General features: G+C 49.2%; 1 protein-coding gene across 6 annotated transcripts in view; it reads left to right on the forward strand.

Moving 5' to 3' along the window:
- Positions 1-2,857: 2,857 nt before the first annotated feature.
- PDE4DIP (phosphodiesterase 4D interacting protein) overlaps positions 2,858-18,614 on the forward strand; it is a 107,962-nt gene continuing 92,205 nt past the window's right edge. For 3 of the 6 annotated variants that reach the window (XM_083507002.1, XM_083507008.1, XM_083506999.1), the window contains exons 1-2: positions 2,858-3,102; positions 15,307-15,356. In XM_083507002.1, coding sequence (XP_083363128.1) covers positions 15,326-15,356 — 31 coding nt within the window. In that variant the 5' untranslated portion in view covers positions 2,858-3,102; positions 15,307-15,325. Of the gene's footprint in view, positions 3,103-5,542; positions 6,135-9,673; positions 9,726-9,768; positions 9,860-15,306; positions 15,357-18,614 lie in introns of those variants that run through there. The other 3 variants (XM_083507004.1, XM_083507005.1, XM_083507003.1) reach the window with 3 other exon arrangements.

Genomic DNA, 18,614 nt, shown 5'->3' on the forward strand with positions numbered 1-18,614 from the left:
TCCTCATGGGGTGATCAGGCAGAACATTGAGTAGCTTCTGAAATCTTTGAGCTTCTCACCACTTCTGAGGCCATGGCACCCCTGAAAATATCCATGGTTTCCACCTCCCATTTGGGTTTTTTCAGTGCCCCAGTGCTGCACTAGGATGGGGGGGGGGAGGGAGGGAGGTTGTTTTTCTGTACAGCTGCTGCAGGTTAAAGAAAATCTCAAACTATATTGATCCTTGTCTTAAATTTTTTTAAAAAAAGTTTCCGGGCCAAAAAGGAGTGCTGGAGAAAGGGAGGTGTTTTGGATGCCCACCCCTGGAGCGCAGGCCCACCGTTACCCACAAAGGAGGAGAGCCGGGGGGGGGGCTCTCTGCTGAAGGCTCCCTCCCAATCCAGAGCCTACCCTCTCACTCCTCAGTACTCACCCCCAGGATTTTTATCCCCCCTCCTGATTTCAATTGTTGGGAAAACTTTGCTAGCCTGTGTCATTCTGCACTAGCAGAAGACTCAAAGGCAGCCCCGTAGAGTCCATCCATAATCATTCCTTCTGATTGTTTTTTAATGCTTTACTGTGTTTGTATCTTATATGTTGTAAGCCTCATTGATTGTACTCTATACATAAAGTTGAGATCTCAATTAATAAATTAAACCTTGACATGAAAGAGAATATTTGAAACAGGGTAGTAACTCAACCCAAAGGGACAGAGACAGACAGACAGACAGACAGAAGGAGAGAAAGTTGGAAAATGGTCGCCTTTGCCTCTAACATCTAACTGAGCTGTGCATGTCCTTCAGTAGATGTCGTCTGAAACTAAAATGTTTATTAATCTTATTACAAAGTTTTTAATGATAAAATAATAGCCCAATTCTGAACATGTCTGCTTACATAACAGAGTCAGCCTCTAGGTGGCAGTAAAGGTTTAGTAGGAGAAGCAGTTCATCATCCGAGATGAAGAGGGATTTGCTGTCCTCCTTCGAGAGACAATGGGGACAAGGGAGCCGTCCCGGGGTGTGGCTGCTGTGGCTGCAGACGCTTCTAGGAGCTGGGGATCCAAGGTGGGCAAACTGTTGCAGAAGGATCACAAGGTGTCCCCACCACAGGCCCTAGCCCTCCGCTAACTCCCCATATACACCCCCGATACGGCTTTAACATCTCCACCCGAACAGATCCAGGGACGAAAGTAGGGTGCAGAATGCCTAGTACAGGGGTAGGCAACCTAAGGCCCGTGGGCCGGATGCGGCTGAACCACCTTCTCAATCTGGCCCAGGGACGGGACGGGAATCAGCGTGTTTTTACATGAGTAGAATGTGTCCTTTTATTTAAAATGCATCTCTGGGTTATTTGTGGGGCATAGGAATTCGTTTATTCCCCCCCCCCAAAAAAAAATAGTCTGGCCCACCACATGGTCTGAGAGACAGTGGACCGGCCCACGGCTGAAAAATGTTGCTGACCCCTGACCTAGTGGTTGGGACTGAAGGCAACAAAGCTACCTCTTCACTGTCCATGCCTTCCAGGAGGACCTTCTGCAGACGGTGGAATTCCCAGTTCCAGTCCCCAGCATCGCCTACTAAATAATCCCAGGCTATACTGGGAAAGTTTAGAATGCTCAGAAGAGTCACATGTCGGAACGTGGCGTGAGAATCCAAGACACTGCGATGCGAAGAAAAGGACCACAATCTACTGAGCCACATCTCCCAGGCTCCTCTGTCTTCTCCCATGCCTCCAGGGCCTGCCCACTCCACTTTGCCACCTGAAGTGAAACAGGAATGTGCCCCCTGCCCCCCCCTTGCTGAAACTTGGCAAAGGAGAGCAAGCCATTGTCACTTATCTTCGCACAACAATGCCGGGGGGGGGGTCTAGTGGGGCAGCCAGGGGACACCTGGCTGACTAGCAGTATATGTGAAAAGGACCTTGGGGTCTTGGTGAACTACAAGCTGAACATGAGTCAGCAATGTGATACAGCAGCAAAAAAAGCAAATGCTATTCTAGGCTGCATCCACAGAAATGAAGTGTCCAGATCAAGGGAAGTCATAGTACCACTCGATTCTGCCTTGGTCAGACCACACCTGGAATACTGTGTTCAGTTCTGGACACCACAATTTAAGAAGGCTGCTACATGGGTGTAGCCAGGATTTATGTTGGGAGGGGGCAGAACCGAGTTATCTGTGACACAATTGTTCAGTTAATTCAGTATTTTTATTTATTTACTTGATGAGGGGCAGCTGCCCCCCCCCACTTACACCCATGGATGTTGACAAGCTGGAACGTATGTAGAGAAGGGCGACCAAGATGATCAAGCCTGATGAGGAACGGTTGAAGGAGCTGGACATGCTCAGCCTGGAGGAGACTGAGAGGAGATAGGAGAGCCACCTTCCAATACTGTATCTGAAGGGCTGTCACATGGAAGAGGGAACGTGCTTGTTTTCTCCTTCTCTGGTGCGTAGGACTCGAACCCCTGGCTTCAAGTTACAAGGAAGGAGCTTCCGACTCAACAGCAGGAAGAACCTTTTGTCTGTCAGGGTTGTTTACCAGTGGGATGGAAGGTGGTGGACTCCCCTTCCTGGAAGCAGAGGTTGGATGGCCCTCCGTCAGGGTCGCTTGAGCTGAGATTCCGGCATCGCAGGGGTTGGACTAGATGACCCTTGGGTCCCTTCCAATTCTGCCATTCTCGGATGCCATGATTCTCCCACAGACAAATGTGCTGGCAAGCTTCTATACCAGCAGTGGCTGCAGATGTAAAATGGTTATTTTTTACTTCTCAGGTGGGAAATCGTATTAAATGTACCAAAAACCCAAACCATAAATGTGTTTTGTTTGTTTGTTGTATTTTCATGCCCTCACGTGGCTGCTGGCCCAGGAAACTCCTTTCTGGAGGCGCCCGGGACGGAGGCAGCGCAAGGCGCTTCGCATCCCGCCGACCTGGCAAAGGCCCGGCTCCTTTTCTGCGGCTGCTCCGAAGGTTTCCTCTGCCTCTCGCAAGAGATGCGCTCCTTTTCGCGGTCCTCCTTGCGGCAGCCCCTTCCTCCCGCCGAGACGGCGCCGCGGCTGCGCGCGGCTCAGCTGGAGGCGGCTCCGGGAGCGCGCGGGGAGGCGACGGCATCCCGGAGGGAGCAGGTACGCGCCGTCGCGGGGAGGCGGCTGGGGGTCGCGGCGCGCCGGAGGGTGCCTGCCCGGCCGCGGAGGGAAGGCGCCCCGGGCCTGGGGCGGCGCAGCTCCAGCGCGCCGCGGGCCAGACAGCGCTGCCCCGGGGGCCGGGGGCCTTGCTCAAGGGCAGAGGGCGCCCCGGGGAGGAAGCGGGCGGCCTTGGGCAGCCTCGGCCTGGCGCCGCCCGGAGGGTCGTGTGGCACAATGGTCATTGCCAGCGGCACTCCCCCCCCCCCGCCCGCCTCTTCTTCTCGGGCCGCTGCGCGCTCCCTTTCCGCGGAGGCTCTTTGCTGCGCCCGCGCGCGAGGGGGATCCCGAGAGGGGCGCGCGGGGATGGTGGCCTCTTACCCCGCTCGGCCTCTTCCCGGCGGCGTGTGAACCTGAAAGAAAATCCCAGGAAGCGCCCAAGCTGGTACCCGGCTTCATGACCACGTTTCACAGGCACAGCCAGATGGTTGCTGGTTTGGGGTGGAATTCACCCACATCCCGGCACAGTGGAAGTTGACTGCAGGCTCTTACACAACAAACCCCCTTCCCCTCAAAATCAGGCTTTTTGCAGTAAGGAGATGGAGGAGAAAATGCCCTGGAAAGTAATAGTTGCTCAAGGAGGATCTGACCTCCCTGCAAACCAATCAGAATGTTGTTGGCATCCATCTGTCTGGAGAGACAAGGGAGTGCGACCTCCCTGGGGTGCAAGCATGGGGACAGTGTCTGGAGGTCCTGGGCTGCCCGGATGGCAAACCCCCTCTCTCAGCCTCGCTGATGGGGCCCAGAGGAGAGCGGAGCAAGATGTTTGGCACCAGGTGGGCTGCAGGGGTTGCTGGAAGGAGGCGTACAGGGAGCCATCTAACCATCTTAGGGCCTCCGCTCCAGTTTTGTGTAGGGTTGACCCCTGAGCGTTTCTTCTCCTGGAGATGTCCTGCAAGGCAGCAAAGGTTTAAGGTCAGAGTGTTCTTTCTCCTAGATGGGCTCCCTTCCCAGGTTGACAAGCCCCATCTGCTCCTCACTTCCCTCTGCAGCATGTGCAGAAACCACCTTCTTGACTGTTGGGTCCTCTCTTGGCCTTCATGGAAATCCCTAACTCACCAGGGGTTTCAGACCCCTCAACTCCCCTCAACTGCTTCAGCTGGCCAGTCAATGCCGTTTCCCGGGGTGTGTCCGCTGTCTCGTGCCGACAGCTTCTAGGAACCACAGGTGAGAGTTGAGTGCTGGGTGGGCACCAAAGGTGGACAAACTCTCTGCAGACTTTGTGCAAACAAATCAGACCAGTGCTTGGAGGCATTGATGTCCTGGACGTGGGCAATATGTTGAAGCTGAATCCTGAAAAGATGGAGGTCTTTAGTGTCCCAGGAAGTGGAGAGACATCCGGTCATGGACAGGGTTGCACTCCCTTGGATGGAACAGATTCCCAGCTTGGGGATGTTACTGGATTCAGCTGATGGCCTTGGTGACTAGGAGGGCCTTTTTCGAGCTCTGACTGCTTCACCATCTCTCGCCCCTTTTAGAAAGAAGTGGCTGTGGTGACGCCATGCTCTGGTAACTTCCAGAATAGATTGTTGCAATGCTCTATACAAGAAAGGAGAGTCCAACTGAACATCCGGAAGAGCTTTCTGGTGGTACTGTTTAGAGGTTGTGGGCTCTCCTGTAGTTGAGATGCCTGCATCACAGAGGGTTGGACCAGCTGAGCTGCTTGGGATCCCCTCCCACGTGACAGTTCTATGATTCCATGACTCCTTTCCCCTTATACCCCACCTTTCCTCCAAAGTGCTCAAGGTGGCCCTCCTGGTTTCCCATTTCCCATGTTATCCTCACAATGACCCTATGAGGTAGGTGAGGCTGAGAGACAATGACTGGCCAAAGGCCTCACTTGAGGGCCAAGCCGTGGCTTTTACCCTGTTCTCCCAGATCCAATAAATGTCCCACAATGTTACTCCATATTCTGGAAAGTAGGTCTAGAAGTGAAGAAGCAGGAGGACCTTTTCTCATAGCTCTGGACGTTTATGGCGACCCTTGTTAACAGTTCTGGGTGGCAACTTTCCCCATTCCACACACCCCCTGCCTATAAGACCTCCTAGTTGCCCTACCAGGTCCAGCATTCACCAGCTGCCACTGTTATTTCCCCTTTTAAGCCAGAAGGCTGCTCTTTTCAGGAAGGAAAGGGTTAAGCAACCCCGCCCTCATGGTCCCTCCACCCCGAATTTCAGCCTGTGCTGCTAATTTTCAGGGAGACTGATTCACTTATCTTCTCCCATGGAGCAGCTATTTTGTGCCCCCGAGTCACTTTCTGAGGATGCAACTTCACTAATGGTCTTCTGCCCTTTGAAATCTCACTTAGCCTGTAATGCTTCTGAGGTTCAGGGCGGGCCCACAGGAGCCATAAATGCAGCTGAGACTGAGAAGAGCCCAGAGGAGCAGCTGTCTCTCTGCAGAGGACAGGAGGGCAGGGAAAGAGCAGTGGCCGGCTTCATCCAATATCTTCTAAAAGGATCCTCTCCACACTGGGGCTCTTGGCAGCAGTCTTTAAAGCTGAATCTACCAGGAGCTGAATAATTCAGCCTGCTCCCCCAGGGCTTTCTGTGATGTTAAAGTGGTCAAAAGCCCCTTGGCCAGTCAGTGCCCAGCCGTTTGGGCTTAGATAAAGCAGGAAGAGCCTTTTTCTTATTTTCCTCAGCCTGACCCAAGGAGCTGCCTGCTGCTTTTCCCACCTCCGCCTGCCTGGGCTCCCCCTCCATGGGGCTGCTGACTTCACGGTGCCAGGCAGTCACTGGGGAGGCTCAGCCTCTGGATTCTGCAGGCAGCACTTCCTTCCCTTCCAGGCTGCATGCCTGTGTGTGTTGAGGAAGGGGGCAGTTGTTGCTTCAGGCTTCCCTCCCGTTTAGTTTCTTGCAAGAAGAAAGTCCTGTGCAAAGGGAGGGCCTCACGGTGAGCCAGGCAGGTCTTCATGTCTTCTTCCTGGCTCATCACCAGTCCATGACCTGAGCCAAAGGGGGCTGGCAGAAGGGGTAAGTAGGGCTTTCCCCATTGGTGTGCTTTGTGGGCTTCTTCCTGCTTGTGCCTTTAAGGGTTCCCTGCAGTGAGTGGGCATCTCTTACTGGGTTGCACAACTCTCTTCCCTTGTGGCCTGAGCTGCTGGTGCTGTGACTCTTAATGCCCGACAGTCACAGAAGAGCATCTGCAGAAGAGGCTGCCTTGGGACAGCTGGCTTGTACTCTTCTTTGCCCTGGCGCAGCCCATCCCCCGGAAAGGCTGCATTTCAAGCCCCCTGGAACAGCGGCAGGGATCATCCAGGGAGGGCTTGCACCCCAGAGAGGAGGCGTTGGGCTGGGCTCTGCTGGAGAAGGGCCCCATTTGCTGGGGGATGAGGAGGCGTCATCCAAGTGAAGGAACCCAGCTGGAGGCAAGGCTTTTCTTCCAGGGGTGCTTTCCCCATTTCTTCAGGGAGAAAGATTCACCAGCCCCACCCAGGGTGAAACTCCCTCCTCACAGTGAAGGCACAGAATGAAAAAGCTTATTTGTGACCCCCCAAAAAAACCTTCACCTGTGAAGCAGGGGCCCATTCAGGGACCCCCAAGGGCAGGAAGGCGACTTGGATGCTGTTTAGCACTCTCAGCTGCTCTAAATTTTGTTTTCTGTGCTTACCCATTGTTTTTAGTGTATATATTGTTGTGAGCTGTCTTGTAGACATTTAAGTGGAAAGTAGTTGGAAATGCTAAAATAATAATTAAATACTGTTCAAATGGCAGGCAGCATTTTATCAAGTAAACTGTAAAGGATGTTCATTTTATTATGTGCCATAAGCTTTAAATCCTTCTCGGCAACTTTTTTTGCTGAACTGTTTAGCCTCCATGCTATATTTATGTATTTGATTCTCATCTATAAGTAATAAATCAGTCCTGTTCTTTTTCAGTTTAATTTAATCTTATCTTATTGTCATTCCAATTCTTCATTCTATGATAAATATGTTTTTTTGCCTGTCAACTCCATCCCCATGCTTATTTTATATTTTATAATAACTTATAATAACAACAACTTATAATAACTTATAATAATGTCTTGGCTCCTCCTTTATTAAAGTGATTCATTTGTGAAAACATGGAATGGCATCAAAATTGGGACTGACCCAGTAAAGTCTGATGGGGTTATATTTGGGGCCGGGGGGAGGGCATTGGTTACAGTTCTCATGTGCAAAGGAGAAGAAGATCTGGGCCTTGTGCTTAGAACAGTTATATGAAAGAGGGGTTTGGGACAGGTGTATGACAAGCCACACCACCCCAAATTCCCTCTTCTACAACTGGTAAGAACCTCTTTATTGTTTATGTCTGGTTATCCTGTAGGTTATTTGTATTTCTTCTGTGTGATTTTTCAAAAGTGTCACATTTTCTCCAGGATGCTTGCAGGTTTTTCAAAACAATGATAAAAGAAACTTAGCTGCAGTATATATCAAAGATGTCAGTGTAGTTAATAAGAAGAGTCAAGGAAGCTGTTTGCAGCCCCTGTAAAAGGCCTTCCAGAAAATGGAAGTATTGTCCAAATAAAGAGAACAAAAAGGAGTACAAACTTTGCTCCCCCCAAAGTTGAAAATAAGGGGTGCATTTTAAAATATATATATTAAGTATATAGAACAAACCTTTGCTGAAGAAGAATCAGCATGGCTTCTGCAAAAGTAGCTTCTGCCTCAGTACTCCGATTACGGTATATTAATAAGAGTTCTTTGATTATATTAACAAGCACATGATTAAGGATGGCCTGGTGGACATTACACACTTGAGATTCCAAAGGAGCTGGGAGCAAGATCCCTCACTGGTGGCTCCTGAGTCAACTTGGCAGCTGCAGGATAAGTGTTCAAGTCCTCCTGTGGTCCTAGAGCAGGTTAAATAGAGGAAGTAGAAGGTAGGAATAAACAGGCAATTTCCCCAAAAAGGGAAGTGGCCAGAGGGTCATGGGAGGCCTCTGATGTGGGAGGTCCTGTTGCCCATTCCTGGGAATGTGCTTGCGCCTTATATGTAAGAAGGGAATACAGGATGTGAGCTGGGAAGGGTGATGTCATTCTGGCATTCTGCCGTTGCCACATGTCCGTTGGTGTCTTCCATAGAAGGCTAATGGAGGCTTGGTTGGTATGCAGGGACCTCGTCGTCAGGAAGGGACTCTCTGTTGTCTTTGCTACACCTGCTTTGGTTTCTGCCACGATTGAGGTGATGGCTCTGCCACTAGTTGGCCATAGGACGGCATCTGTGTGGTGCTGATGTTAGTCCTGACATAATGGCTTGTAGCAGAAGGATAGGGTTGGTCTTCCTGATACGTGGAAAAGAGGGCAGCTCTGCACAAGAATTTCAGAGGATGTGAGAAAGATAAAAAGGAAAGCCTCTTTGTACAAAATAAAGCCCTCAATGATTCTTCATTTTCCTATTACCTCTGTGCTTTCCTGTAACATCTAATATTTTTAAAGTATTGAAATACAAAATACACATAATTCCAGATTCTGCAGCATAACAAAATAAAATTAGTTACAGGTAGTAGCTGTGTTGGTTTGTCATAGTCAAAACAAAGTAAAAAAAAATCCTTCCAGTAGCACCTTAAAGGTAAAGGTAAAGGGACCCCTGACCGTTAGGTCCAGTCATGGCCGACTCTGAGGTTGCGGTGCTCATCTCGCTTTATTGGCTGAGGGAGCCAGCGTACAGCTTCCGGGTCATGTGGCCAGCATGACTAAGCCGCTTCTGGCAAACCAGAGCAGCACACGGAAATGCCATTTATCTTTCCGTCGGAGTGGTACCTATTTATCTACTTGCACTTTGACGTGCTTTTGAATTGCTAGGTTGGCAGGTATCTGAAGAAGTGTGCATGCACATGGAAGCTCATACCAATAACAAACTTAGTTGGTCTCTAAGGTTCTACTGGAAGGAATTTTTTAATTTTGTTTCAAAATAAAATTGTGAAACTGCATAAATCAACACTTCCCTATTTGTGTAATGTATCACAGTTGCAGTGGGTGTGTTTTATGGAGCTATCCCATAACAGTCAGCCTTCCTGACTTCTTTGCTCATGCCAACTCCGTAGTTTAATTTCCTCTGCAAGAAGGAGTCCTTCTGCCCTCCGTCACCTTACGATAAGGGAAGCCTGGCCATTGGGTTGCACAGAGTCATCTAGAAAAGGGTGAAGTATTCAGATCATGGTTTAAGGGCTTCTCCCTGCCCTGCTTCACAAGATATGTGCCTATTGATTGCAACCCGACCTCATTGGAGCATCTCTCCCCAGGGATGACTGCATGTCTCCTGCTTCCCTGGCAGCTCACTGCTCTTCTGTGAAAAGCAGGGAAATTGAGCATCTAATGGAGCTAAATTGATTCTGCAGAAGGTGCCATCCTGACTTTCTCATCTGGCTGCTGACCTTTTGGCAGCTGAAATATACTCGGAGACAAGAGTGGATTTCATGCTCAGCTCATAGTGGTGAGGAGGAATGCAGTTTCCCCCAGAATGTCTGCTTTATATACATTATTTACACAATGGGCCCTACGTGATTGGCTAATTCCGGGATTCTCCTGTAGGCCAATCAGGTTGCAGATTAACTTCCACCTGGAGCTGGATTGGGTGGCTCCTGTGGACCAATCAGATTGCTGCATTCTGGATCCTATTGTTCTAGGACCAATCAGACTGCTGCATTTTGGATCCTATTGAACTCCTCCCCTCTAAGTTCCAGTCCTGCCCAGGAGGTTGCATTCATAGTCCTCAAGGTACGCCGGCTGCCTACATGTGTGTTGCGGCCTGGGGTGTTCCCTGGTCAGGGGTTCGGGTTCTGGCTCGTTTTCCGAGGATGCTGGCTGCAGTGGGGCCGTTTGGTCTGGCACAACCGGCTCGCTCAGTCGTGGCTCTGGTTCCGGTGTCCTTTCGGCCTCGCGGGTCCTCTCTGTATTTACTGATTCTGCCTCCCCTGCTGGCCCTTCCTGTTCTACGGGCCTCACTGCCCCACTGTTTCCTTGGGAGTCCTCTGACCTGTCCTCCTCCTGGTTTTCTCCCTGGAATCGTTGCTGTAGCTGGTGGCAGTGGCAGTGGCAGCATAGCCCCTCTCTTCGTTAGCACCTCGTTGGACTCGATGGCCCTTGTGGTCTCTTCCAACTCTATGATTCTATGATTCTATGACACGGGGCCAGTGACCCCGGTGACTGTGGCAAGTACCCATTCCGGGCCTGCCCCAAAATTCTTTGCTTACACTGGGTCCTGGGCCACGAAAGTCCGGGGGTTCCTGCCTTCCCCAACCACCACCTCATCCTGAGCTCTGTTGGGGTGAAGATGGTTCAGTCTGATTGCAAGGCGTCAGCCCATTAATAGTTCAGCGGGGCTCTGGCCAGTCGTTGAGCTGGGGGTGCTGTCCTGTGCTAGAAGGAATGTGGCAATGTGGTATTCCCAATCCCCTTGCGTCATGCGGCGGAGGGTGTCCTTGGTGGTCCACACCATGCACTCTGCTTGGCCATTGGTGGCAGGGTGGAATGGCACCGAGTGGATGTGGCGGATGGCGTTCTGCACTGTGAAGGTCTGCAATTCTCCTGACATAAATGCGGTTCTGTTGTCTGAGACGAGAGTGTCAGGGAGCCCATGGGTTGCAAACAGCCTGCGTAGTACCCGGATGGCTGCGGACATAAAAGTGGATGGTACCAGTGCGACTTCCAGCCATTTGGTGTAGGAGTCCACCACTATGAAGACTGTTTTCCCCTGAAAGGGGCCAGCGAAGTCCACGTGCAGGCGTGCAGGCGTGACCATGGTGCTCGGGCAGACACCCAGGACTGGACTGGGGCCCTTGGGGGATCTGGGTGGGATTCTTGGCAGGCCTGACAGTGTTTGACCCCGGCCTCTATCTCTCTGTCAATCCCCGGCCACCACACATAACTCCTGGAGAGGGCCTTCATTCTCACTACCCCTGGGTGTGTCTCGTGTAGGGCTGTGAGGACCCTTTTGCAGAAGGGATGGGGAACGACAACCCTGCTTCCCCATAACAGGCACCTCTTGTGGGCTGACAGTTCATGTTTATGGGTTGTGTAGCCTGCAAATTCTGGCCCGGGGCTGCTGCTGGGCCGTCCCCTCCACACCCAGTCCAGGACCCGGGAGATGACCTTATCTTTCTTGGAATGGTGCGCAACCTTTTGTGCCTGAATGGGGCGGTCGGGAAGCAGATCCAGGCTCATAACCTCTTGTGCGGGTGCTGGGTTGGGGCCTGTTTCCGGTAGTGGTAGCCTGCTGAGGGCGTCCGCATGGCCCATCGCCTTCCCAGGGCGGTGAATCAGTGCATACTGGTAGCCGGCAAGGAAAATTGACCACCTGAGGACGCGAGGAGACTTGGCACCTGGGGGGTCTGCTTTTCGGGGGCAAACAAACCAAGCAACAGCTTGTGGTCAGTCACCACGGGAAGGGGCTGCCCATACAAGAAATCATGGAATTTTTTTACTCCCTTCACGATTGCCAGACCCTCATTGTCGATTTGCGAGTAGTTCTGCTCGGCTGCGGCGAGTGTCTGGGAAAAGTATGCTACCGGCACCTCTCTTCCATCCGGGAGCTGGTGTCCCAGGACAGCGCCGATTCCGTAGGGTAAGGCTAGCACCACCGGCAGCCTCTCATCGAAGTGTGCCAAGACCAAGGTTAAGATGAGCAAGTCCTTGACTGCCTCGAATGTGGCTTCCTGGCACTGGCCCCACACCCAAGGGGCCCGCTTGTCCAGGAGTCTGTGTAGGGGCTCCACTACCACCGCCTTATGGGGGGGGGAGGCATGATAAAAGTTCAATAGTCCCTTGGGTGCTGGGGCATCACAAATGGCCCGTACCTTGTCCCCAGTCGGGTGGACCCCTTCTGCGTCCACCATAAATCCCAGAAAGTCCACCTGAGGCACTCCTAGTATACACTTTTCCCGCTTCACCTTGAGACCCGCCGTCTGGAAACGGTGCAGAACGGTGCGGAGGCGGTCCTCAAACTCCTCTGGTGTGGGCCCGGCAATCAACACATCATCGAAGAAGGGGGTGACGCCAGGAATCCCTTTAAGGAGCGAGTCCATTAGATTCTGGAATATGCCTGGTGCCACACTGACCCCGAATTGCAGCCGCTTTACCCTGAATGCTCCTCTGTGCGTCACAATCGTCTGTGCCTCTGCTGTGGCCTCATCCACCGGCAGCTGTTGATAGGCTTGGGCCAAGTCCAGCTTACCAAAAAATTTTGACCCAGCCAGGGTGGCAAGAACATGGCTGACCACTGGCACTGGGTATACGTCGGCCGTGAGGGCCTTGTTTATGGTACATTTGTAGCCTGCGCAGATGCAGACCAAACCATTAGGCTTGATGGGTGTGATGATTGGGGTTTCCCAGGGGGCATTAGGCACGGGCTCTAGCACTCCTTGCTTCACGAGCCGGTCAATTCTTCGTCTATACAGGGTTTCAGGGTGAACGGGACCCGGCAGGCCTTGAGCCTGACAGGTCGTACTGCGGGGTCCAGCTGTAGGGCAATGGCCTGTATACTGTCCCAATTTCCCATCGAAACCCCCCGGAAATTCCTTGCATATGGTGTCCACATCAACTGGTAAGCTAGTGTGGTTCACCCCAGTGAGGACGAGCCCCAGTGGTCCAAACTATGCCAATCCCAGTAAGCTAACATAGGGGCCCTTGACCACAAGCAAGTTCAGTTGACACGTCTGCCCGCGATATTGCACCCTAAAGGTCCCCACCCCCATTGTGGGGACCTTACGTTTCTGGAAGTCCCGGAGGGTGAATGGGGCCGGCCTGAGTTTGGGACCCCCAGTAGGGCACAGTTTTCTTAAGGTCCTTGCCAAGATTGTCGATAGAGTTGATCCCGTGTCAAGCTCCATGCGGCACGGGGCCCCCTCTATCTGTACCTCTACATAAATTTTCTCTACGTTGGGGTGGGGCAACTGGTATACCTGACAGTCCGTGATCTCTGTGAGTTGCCTTGGTGCGTTGGGCCCCGGGACCTGGGCTCTTGGATCGGTCATCCGATGCCTGGCGTCGGGTGGGCCAAACCCGACACACCCAGGCGATGTATCCCAATTTTCTGCACTGCCTGCACTCTGAGTTGCGGAAACGGCAGGTCCTCCTCTCGTGACTCTCCCCACAGCTTGCACAGTTCCCTCCTTCTCATCGAGGCAGCTGTGGTCTGTGCGCTGCTTGAGTGCACCCCAGAACTTGGTGCACCTCCTTCCTGTTGGATCCTGAGTCGTCGGCGAAGTTTTTGTGGTGGACCCTCGATTGGGGTGGCAGGCTCGGCTGTGCCTCTTGCGTCGTCCTCTCGGCAGCTTCAGTTGCCAGGGCCTCCTCCAGAGCAACCTGGAACGTTAGGTGCTTCTTGGCGTAGAGGCATCATTGCAGCTTCTCATCCTTCAGGCCACCGACGAGGCGGTCACGAAGCATGTTCTCCAGCTCTGAGAAGTTGCAGAACCGGGCAGCTTGGCGGAGGGAGGTCACAAACCCAGTTATGGTTTCCCAGGGGCTTGCTGCTTTGCATAGAAGGCATTTCAACAAGCCACCACCGAGGGCTGCGGCGAGAAGTGCCCCTTCAGCCGTTCCATTATTGTTTTGTAAGGAACAGTAGCAACGTCTTCAGGCACAAGGAGAGCCCAGGCGATTTTGAATGCCTCCTCTCCTCAGACGCTTAAGAATATCGCCCTCTTTTTGGCGTCTTCTTCAGTGGTGACCCCTTTGGCTTCTAGGAGGAAGGTGAAACGGGAGGCATACGCTTCCCAGACTCCGGATGCTGGGTTGAACAGCGAGAAGCTGCTGTTGGTTGCCATGCTGAATTCCTTGGGGCCCAGAGCTGAAGCCTGGATACACGATGCAAGGCAGCGATGCAGCAGGTGGCGGTGCTGCGGTGCTGTGTGTGGCAGTCAGCTCAGCTTTCATTGCCAGTGAAATATACTTGGAGTCAAGAGTGGATTTCATGCTCTTTATTCAGCTCATAGTGGTGAGGAGGAATGGAGTTTCCCCCAGAATGTCTGCTTTATATACATTATTTACATAATGGGCCCCACGTGATTGGCTAATTCCAGGATTCTCCTGGCGTCATGCTATGCCGGCCCGGCCCACGGAGGATCTCCGCAGGAGTGATCCAGCCCATGCCCAGTAAGCCTTGCCGACCCCTGGTCTATGGTAATTACTAACGAACTTAATTTGAAAATGAGAAGTTATGCTTGTCCAAGGTAGTGCTATTTAGGCTGCAATCGGATACCCACTTACTTGTGAGTAAGTCCCACTGAGCTTGATGGGGCTTACTTCTAGGTAGAAGAGTTTGAAGAAGAAGAAGAGTTTGGATTTGATATCCCGCCTTTCACTCCCCTTCAGGAGTCTCAAAGCGGCTCACATTCTCCTTTCCCTTCCTCCCCCACAACAAACACTCTGTGAGGTGAGTGGGGCTGAGAGACTTCAGAGAAGTGTGACTGGCCCAAGGTCACCCAGCAGCTGCAGGTGGAGGAGCGGAGACGCAAACCCAGTTCCCCAGATTACGAGACTACTGCTCTTAACCACTACACCACACTGGCTCTCCATGTAAAGACATGTAAAGTTTGGCAGTAGTAGAAATTGCATTAGCAAAATTTAGATAAAGATGAATTTCCAAAGATGCCTCTGTTCCAGTTCTCAAATAGTTCCAGAAAGTGATAATTGGATAGTTTTGCCTTGAAACATGAACTCTCAACAGTAAGTCCTGTTTCTGGTGAGACTCCAGCGGCAGAGGGTTCTGGACACACTTTCCTTGACATGAGGGCGTTTGTGGGTCAGCCCTGAATGCAGGTGAGAGGCAGACAACACCCACTCCATGAACGTTTCTGGCTATCCGAATGCTTTCTGTCTCTCTTAGCTGCTGGTTTGGAATCTCTGGCGCACGAGGCTGCTCCTCTTCATGTGCCATTTTCCAGAAGTTTCCCCCAAGCAGGACTGCTCCCCATCACCATCCCAGGGGCAAAATTAGTCTTCAAATGCAGCCTATTAGCCCAAAGGGAAGGAACTGGAGCAACAAAATAGCCAATGAACTATCACGGCCGTAATGTTTGAACACTTAGGATAAAATGTGAGGGGATTTCTTGAATTAATGTGATTTGTGAGCAAACTTTGCAAGAAGGGAAATTTTGCTCTGTTGGTGCTTCCATGAGCTTGAGCACTGTTCATTTACATTTGCCAATGCATTTTCTGTGCAGGGAGGAGTCCAAGGGCAAGATGGTTCCTAGAACTGGACACGTGATGATGGGTAAGGTCTGCCCCACTTGGGCTATGCTTTGATCTGCTGGTTCTTGCTCTGTGGGGTTAAGCATAGAGCCAGACTTGCCAGTGCCGTTTACTGGTACTCACACCCTTTCTGGCCTGGTGAGACCTGTGGAAGCCTGCCATCTGTTTTTTTTTTAAATAATATTTATTAGAGTTTCAAAGAAGTTACAAAAAGGGGGGGAAAGGAGAGCAGAAAATACAAAATACAAGGAAATATAAACAATTAAAAACAATTCCATCTTTCCATGTCTTATCTTTCATTTACTTGTTTCCCTGACCTCCTCATACCTCCCTTTTTTGTATTCTAGTTCAATTAAGTATTTCAGCAAATCCTTTCCGCTTGGTTTTTATCCTAATAATTTATCTTAGTGTACTATAATTTTACATTCTCGTTTCACCACTTAAAAAATCATTTTTTACCTAATCTTTTCTATCATTTCTGCTAAAACCACATTGCTTCATTCCAACACCCTTCTAGCATTCCTGGATCTTGCAATGTTTCTGTAAATAAATTTTAAATTTTTTCCAATCTTCTTCCACCAACTCTTCACCTTGGTCTCGGATTCTGCCAGTCATTTCCGCCAGTTCCATATAGTCCATTACTTTCATCTGCCATTCTTCCCGAGTGGGTAAATCTTGTGTCTTCCAGTATTTTGTGATGAGTATTCTTGCTGCTGTTGTTGCATACATAAAAAAAGTTCTATCCTTCTTTGGCACCAATTGGCCGACCATGCCCAGGAGAAAGGCCTCTGGTTTCTTCTGGAAGGTATATTTAAGTACCTTTTTCATTTCATTATAGATCATCTCCCAGAAAGCCTTAATCCTTGGGCACGTCCACCAAAGGTGAAAGAATGTACCTTCAGTTTCTTTACATTTCCAACATTTATTATCGGACAAATGATAGATTTTTGCAAGCTTGACTGGTGTTATGTACCACCTGTATATAATTTTCATTATATTCTCTCTTAAGGCATTACATGCCGTAAACTTAATACCTGTGGTCCATAACTGTTCCCAGTGAGCCATCATGATGTTATGTCCAACATCTTGAGCCCATTCAATCATAGCTGATTTCACCGTTTCATCGTGAGTATTCCATTTCAACAGCAAGTTATACATTCTCAACAAATTCTTAGTTTTTGGATCTAACAATTCTGTTTCCAATTTTGATTTCTCCACCTGAAACCCAATTTTCTTATCCAAATTATAAACCTCCATTATTTGATAATAATGAAGCCAATCCCGTACTTTGTATTTTAGTTTTTCAAAGCTCTGCAGCTTTAATCTGTCTCCTTCTTGTTCCAATATCTCCCAATATTTCGGCCAATTGGCCTCCATATTGAGCTTTTTCAGAGCCTTAGCTTCCAATGGTGACAACCAGCTAGGAGTTTTGTTTTCAAGCAGATCCTTGTATCTTATCCAAACATTAAACAAAGCTTTCCTGACAGTATGGTTTTTAAATGCTTTATGTGCTTTGACCTTATCATACAACAGATATGCATGCCACCCAAATACGTTATTAAAACCTTCTAAATCCAAAATGTCTGTGTTCTCAAGAAGCAGCCATTCTTTCAGCCAGCAAAAAGCAGCTGATTCATAGTAAAGTTTGAGGTCTGGCAGGGCAAATCCACCTCTTTCTTTTGCATCAGTTAATATTTTGAATTTTATTCTGGGCTTCTTGCCCTGCCAGACAAATCTAGAAATATCTCTCTGCCACTTCTTGAAACAGTCCATTTTATCCAAAATTTGCAATGATTGAAACAAGAACAACATTCTTGGCAATACATTCATTTTTATCGCTGCGATTCGGCCTAGCAATGAAAGCTTCAAATTTGACCATATTTCTAGATCTTTTTTCACTTCCATCCAACATTTTTCATAATTATCTTTAAAAAGGTTCACATTCTTAGCAGTCATATTAACCCCAAGGTATTTCACTTTCTTAACCAATGTTAATCCTGTCTCTTTCTGAAACCTCTCTCTCTCAATCGGTGTTAGATTTTTCTCTAAAACCTTAGTTTTCAGCTTATTCAACTTGAAACCTGCTAGTTGACCAAATTCTTGAATCAATTCCGATACTCTTTTAGTACTAGATTCTGGCTCCTGTAATGTCAATACCAAATCATCCGCAAATGCTTTCAACTTGTATGCCTCCGACTTGTATGCCTTTAACCAATTGTTCCTTTCTAATCATATTTAGCAAAACCACCAGGACCGATATAAAGAGCAATGGAGAGATTGGGCACCCCTGTCGTGTTCCTTTCTCAATCTTAAACTCTTCTGTAACTACGTTATTCACAATCAATTTAGCTTTTTGTTCTGAATAAATTGCACCTATACCGTTTTCAAAACCTTGGCCTACCCCCATTCCCTGTAAATTTTTCTTCATAAAACTCCAAGAAATATTGTCAAAGGCTTTCTCCGCGTCCACAAATATCAAAACTGCTTTTGTATTGATCTTCACTTGTAATTTTTCTAAAATGTTAATTATATTCCTCGTATTGTCAGACAAGTGTCTCCCCGGGAGAAAGCCCGCTTGATCTTTATGGATTTCTTCTACCAGTATCTTTCTTAACCTTTTAGCCATAATATCAGCAAAAAATTTGTAATCCACATTGAGCAATGATATAGGGCGGTAGTTCTTAAGCTGTGTCTTCTCAGACTCTGTTTTCGGTATAAGTGTGATATATGCTTCCTTCCACGACTCTGGTGCCCTTTCCCCTTCCAATATTTCATTACAAACATCTTTTAAAGGCCGTACTAACCATTCTTTCAAAGATCTGTAATATCTTGCGGTCAAACCGTCCGGCCCTGGGGATTTGCCCAATTGCATGTTTTGAATGGCCCCTTCAACCTCCTGGTCTGTTATTTTATAATTCAGCATTAGCTTATTTTCTTGAGAGATTTTTTGTAATCCATTTGTTTTCAAAAATCAGTCAATGTCCATTTCTTTCTGGGTCTCCTGCGTATATAGATGTTTAAAATACCTCTGAAAGCACTTCCTAATCTCCACTGGATTCTGTATAATCTTTCTATGCACTTCCAAATTGGTGATAGTATTAAGCTTTTGTCTTTTTTTTTAATTTGCCAAGCCAGCAATTTCCCACATTTATTTGCCGATTCAAATGTCTTTTGTCTTATCTGTTTGATCTTCCATTCAATTTCCTGATTGATCAATTTCGTGTATTGTACTTGATATAACTTTATCTCTTTCAGGATCTCCTGTGATTTCGGTTTTGCT

Source organism: Podarcis liolepis (genome assembly GCF_965112155.1).
Source record: "Podarcis liolepis genome assembly, chromosome: 6".
In the NCBI taxonomy this organism is placed as follows: domain Eukaryota; kingdom Metazoa; phylum Chordata; class Lepidosauria; order Squamata; family Lacertidae; genus Podarcis; species Podarcis liolepis.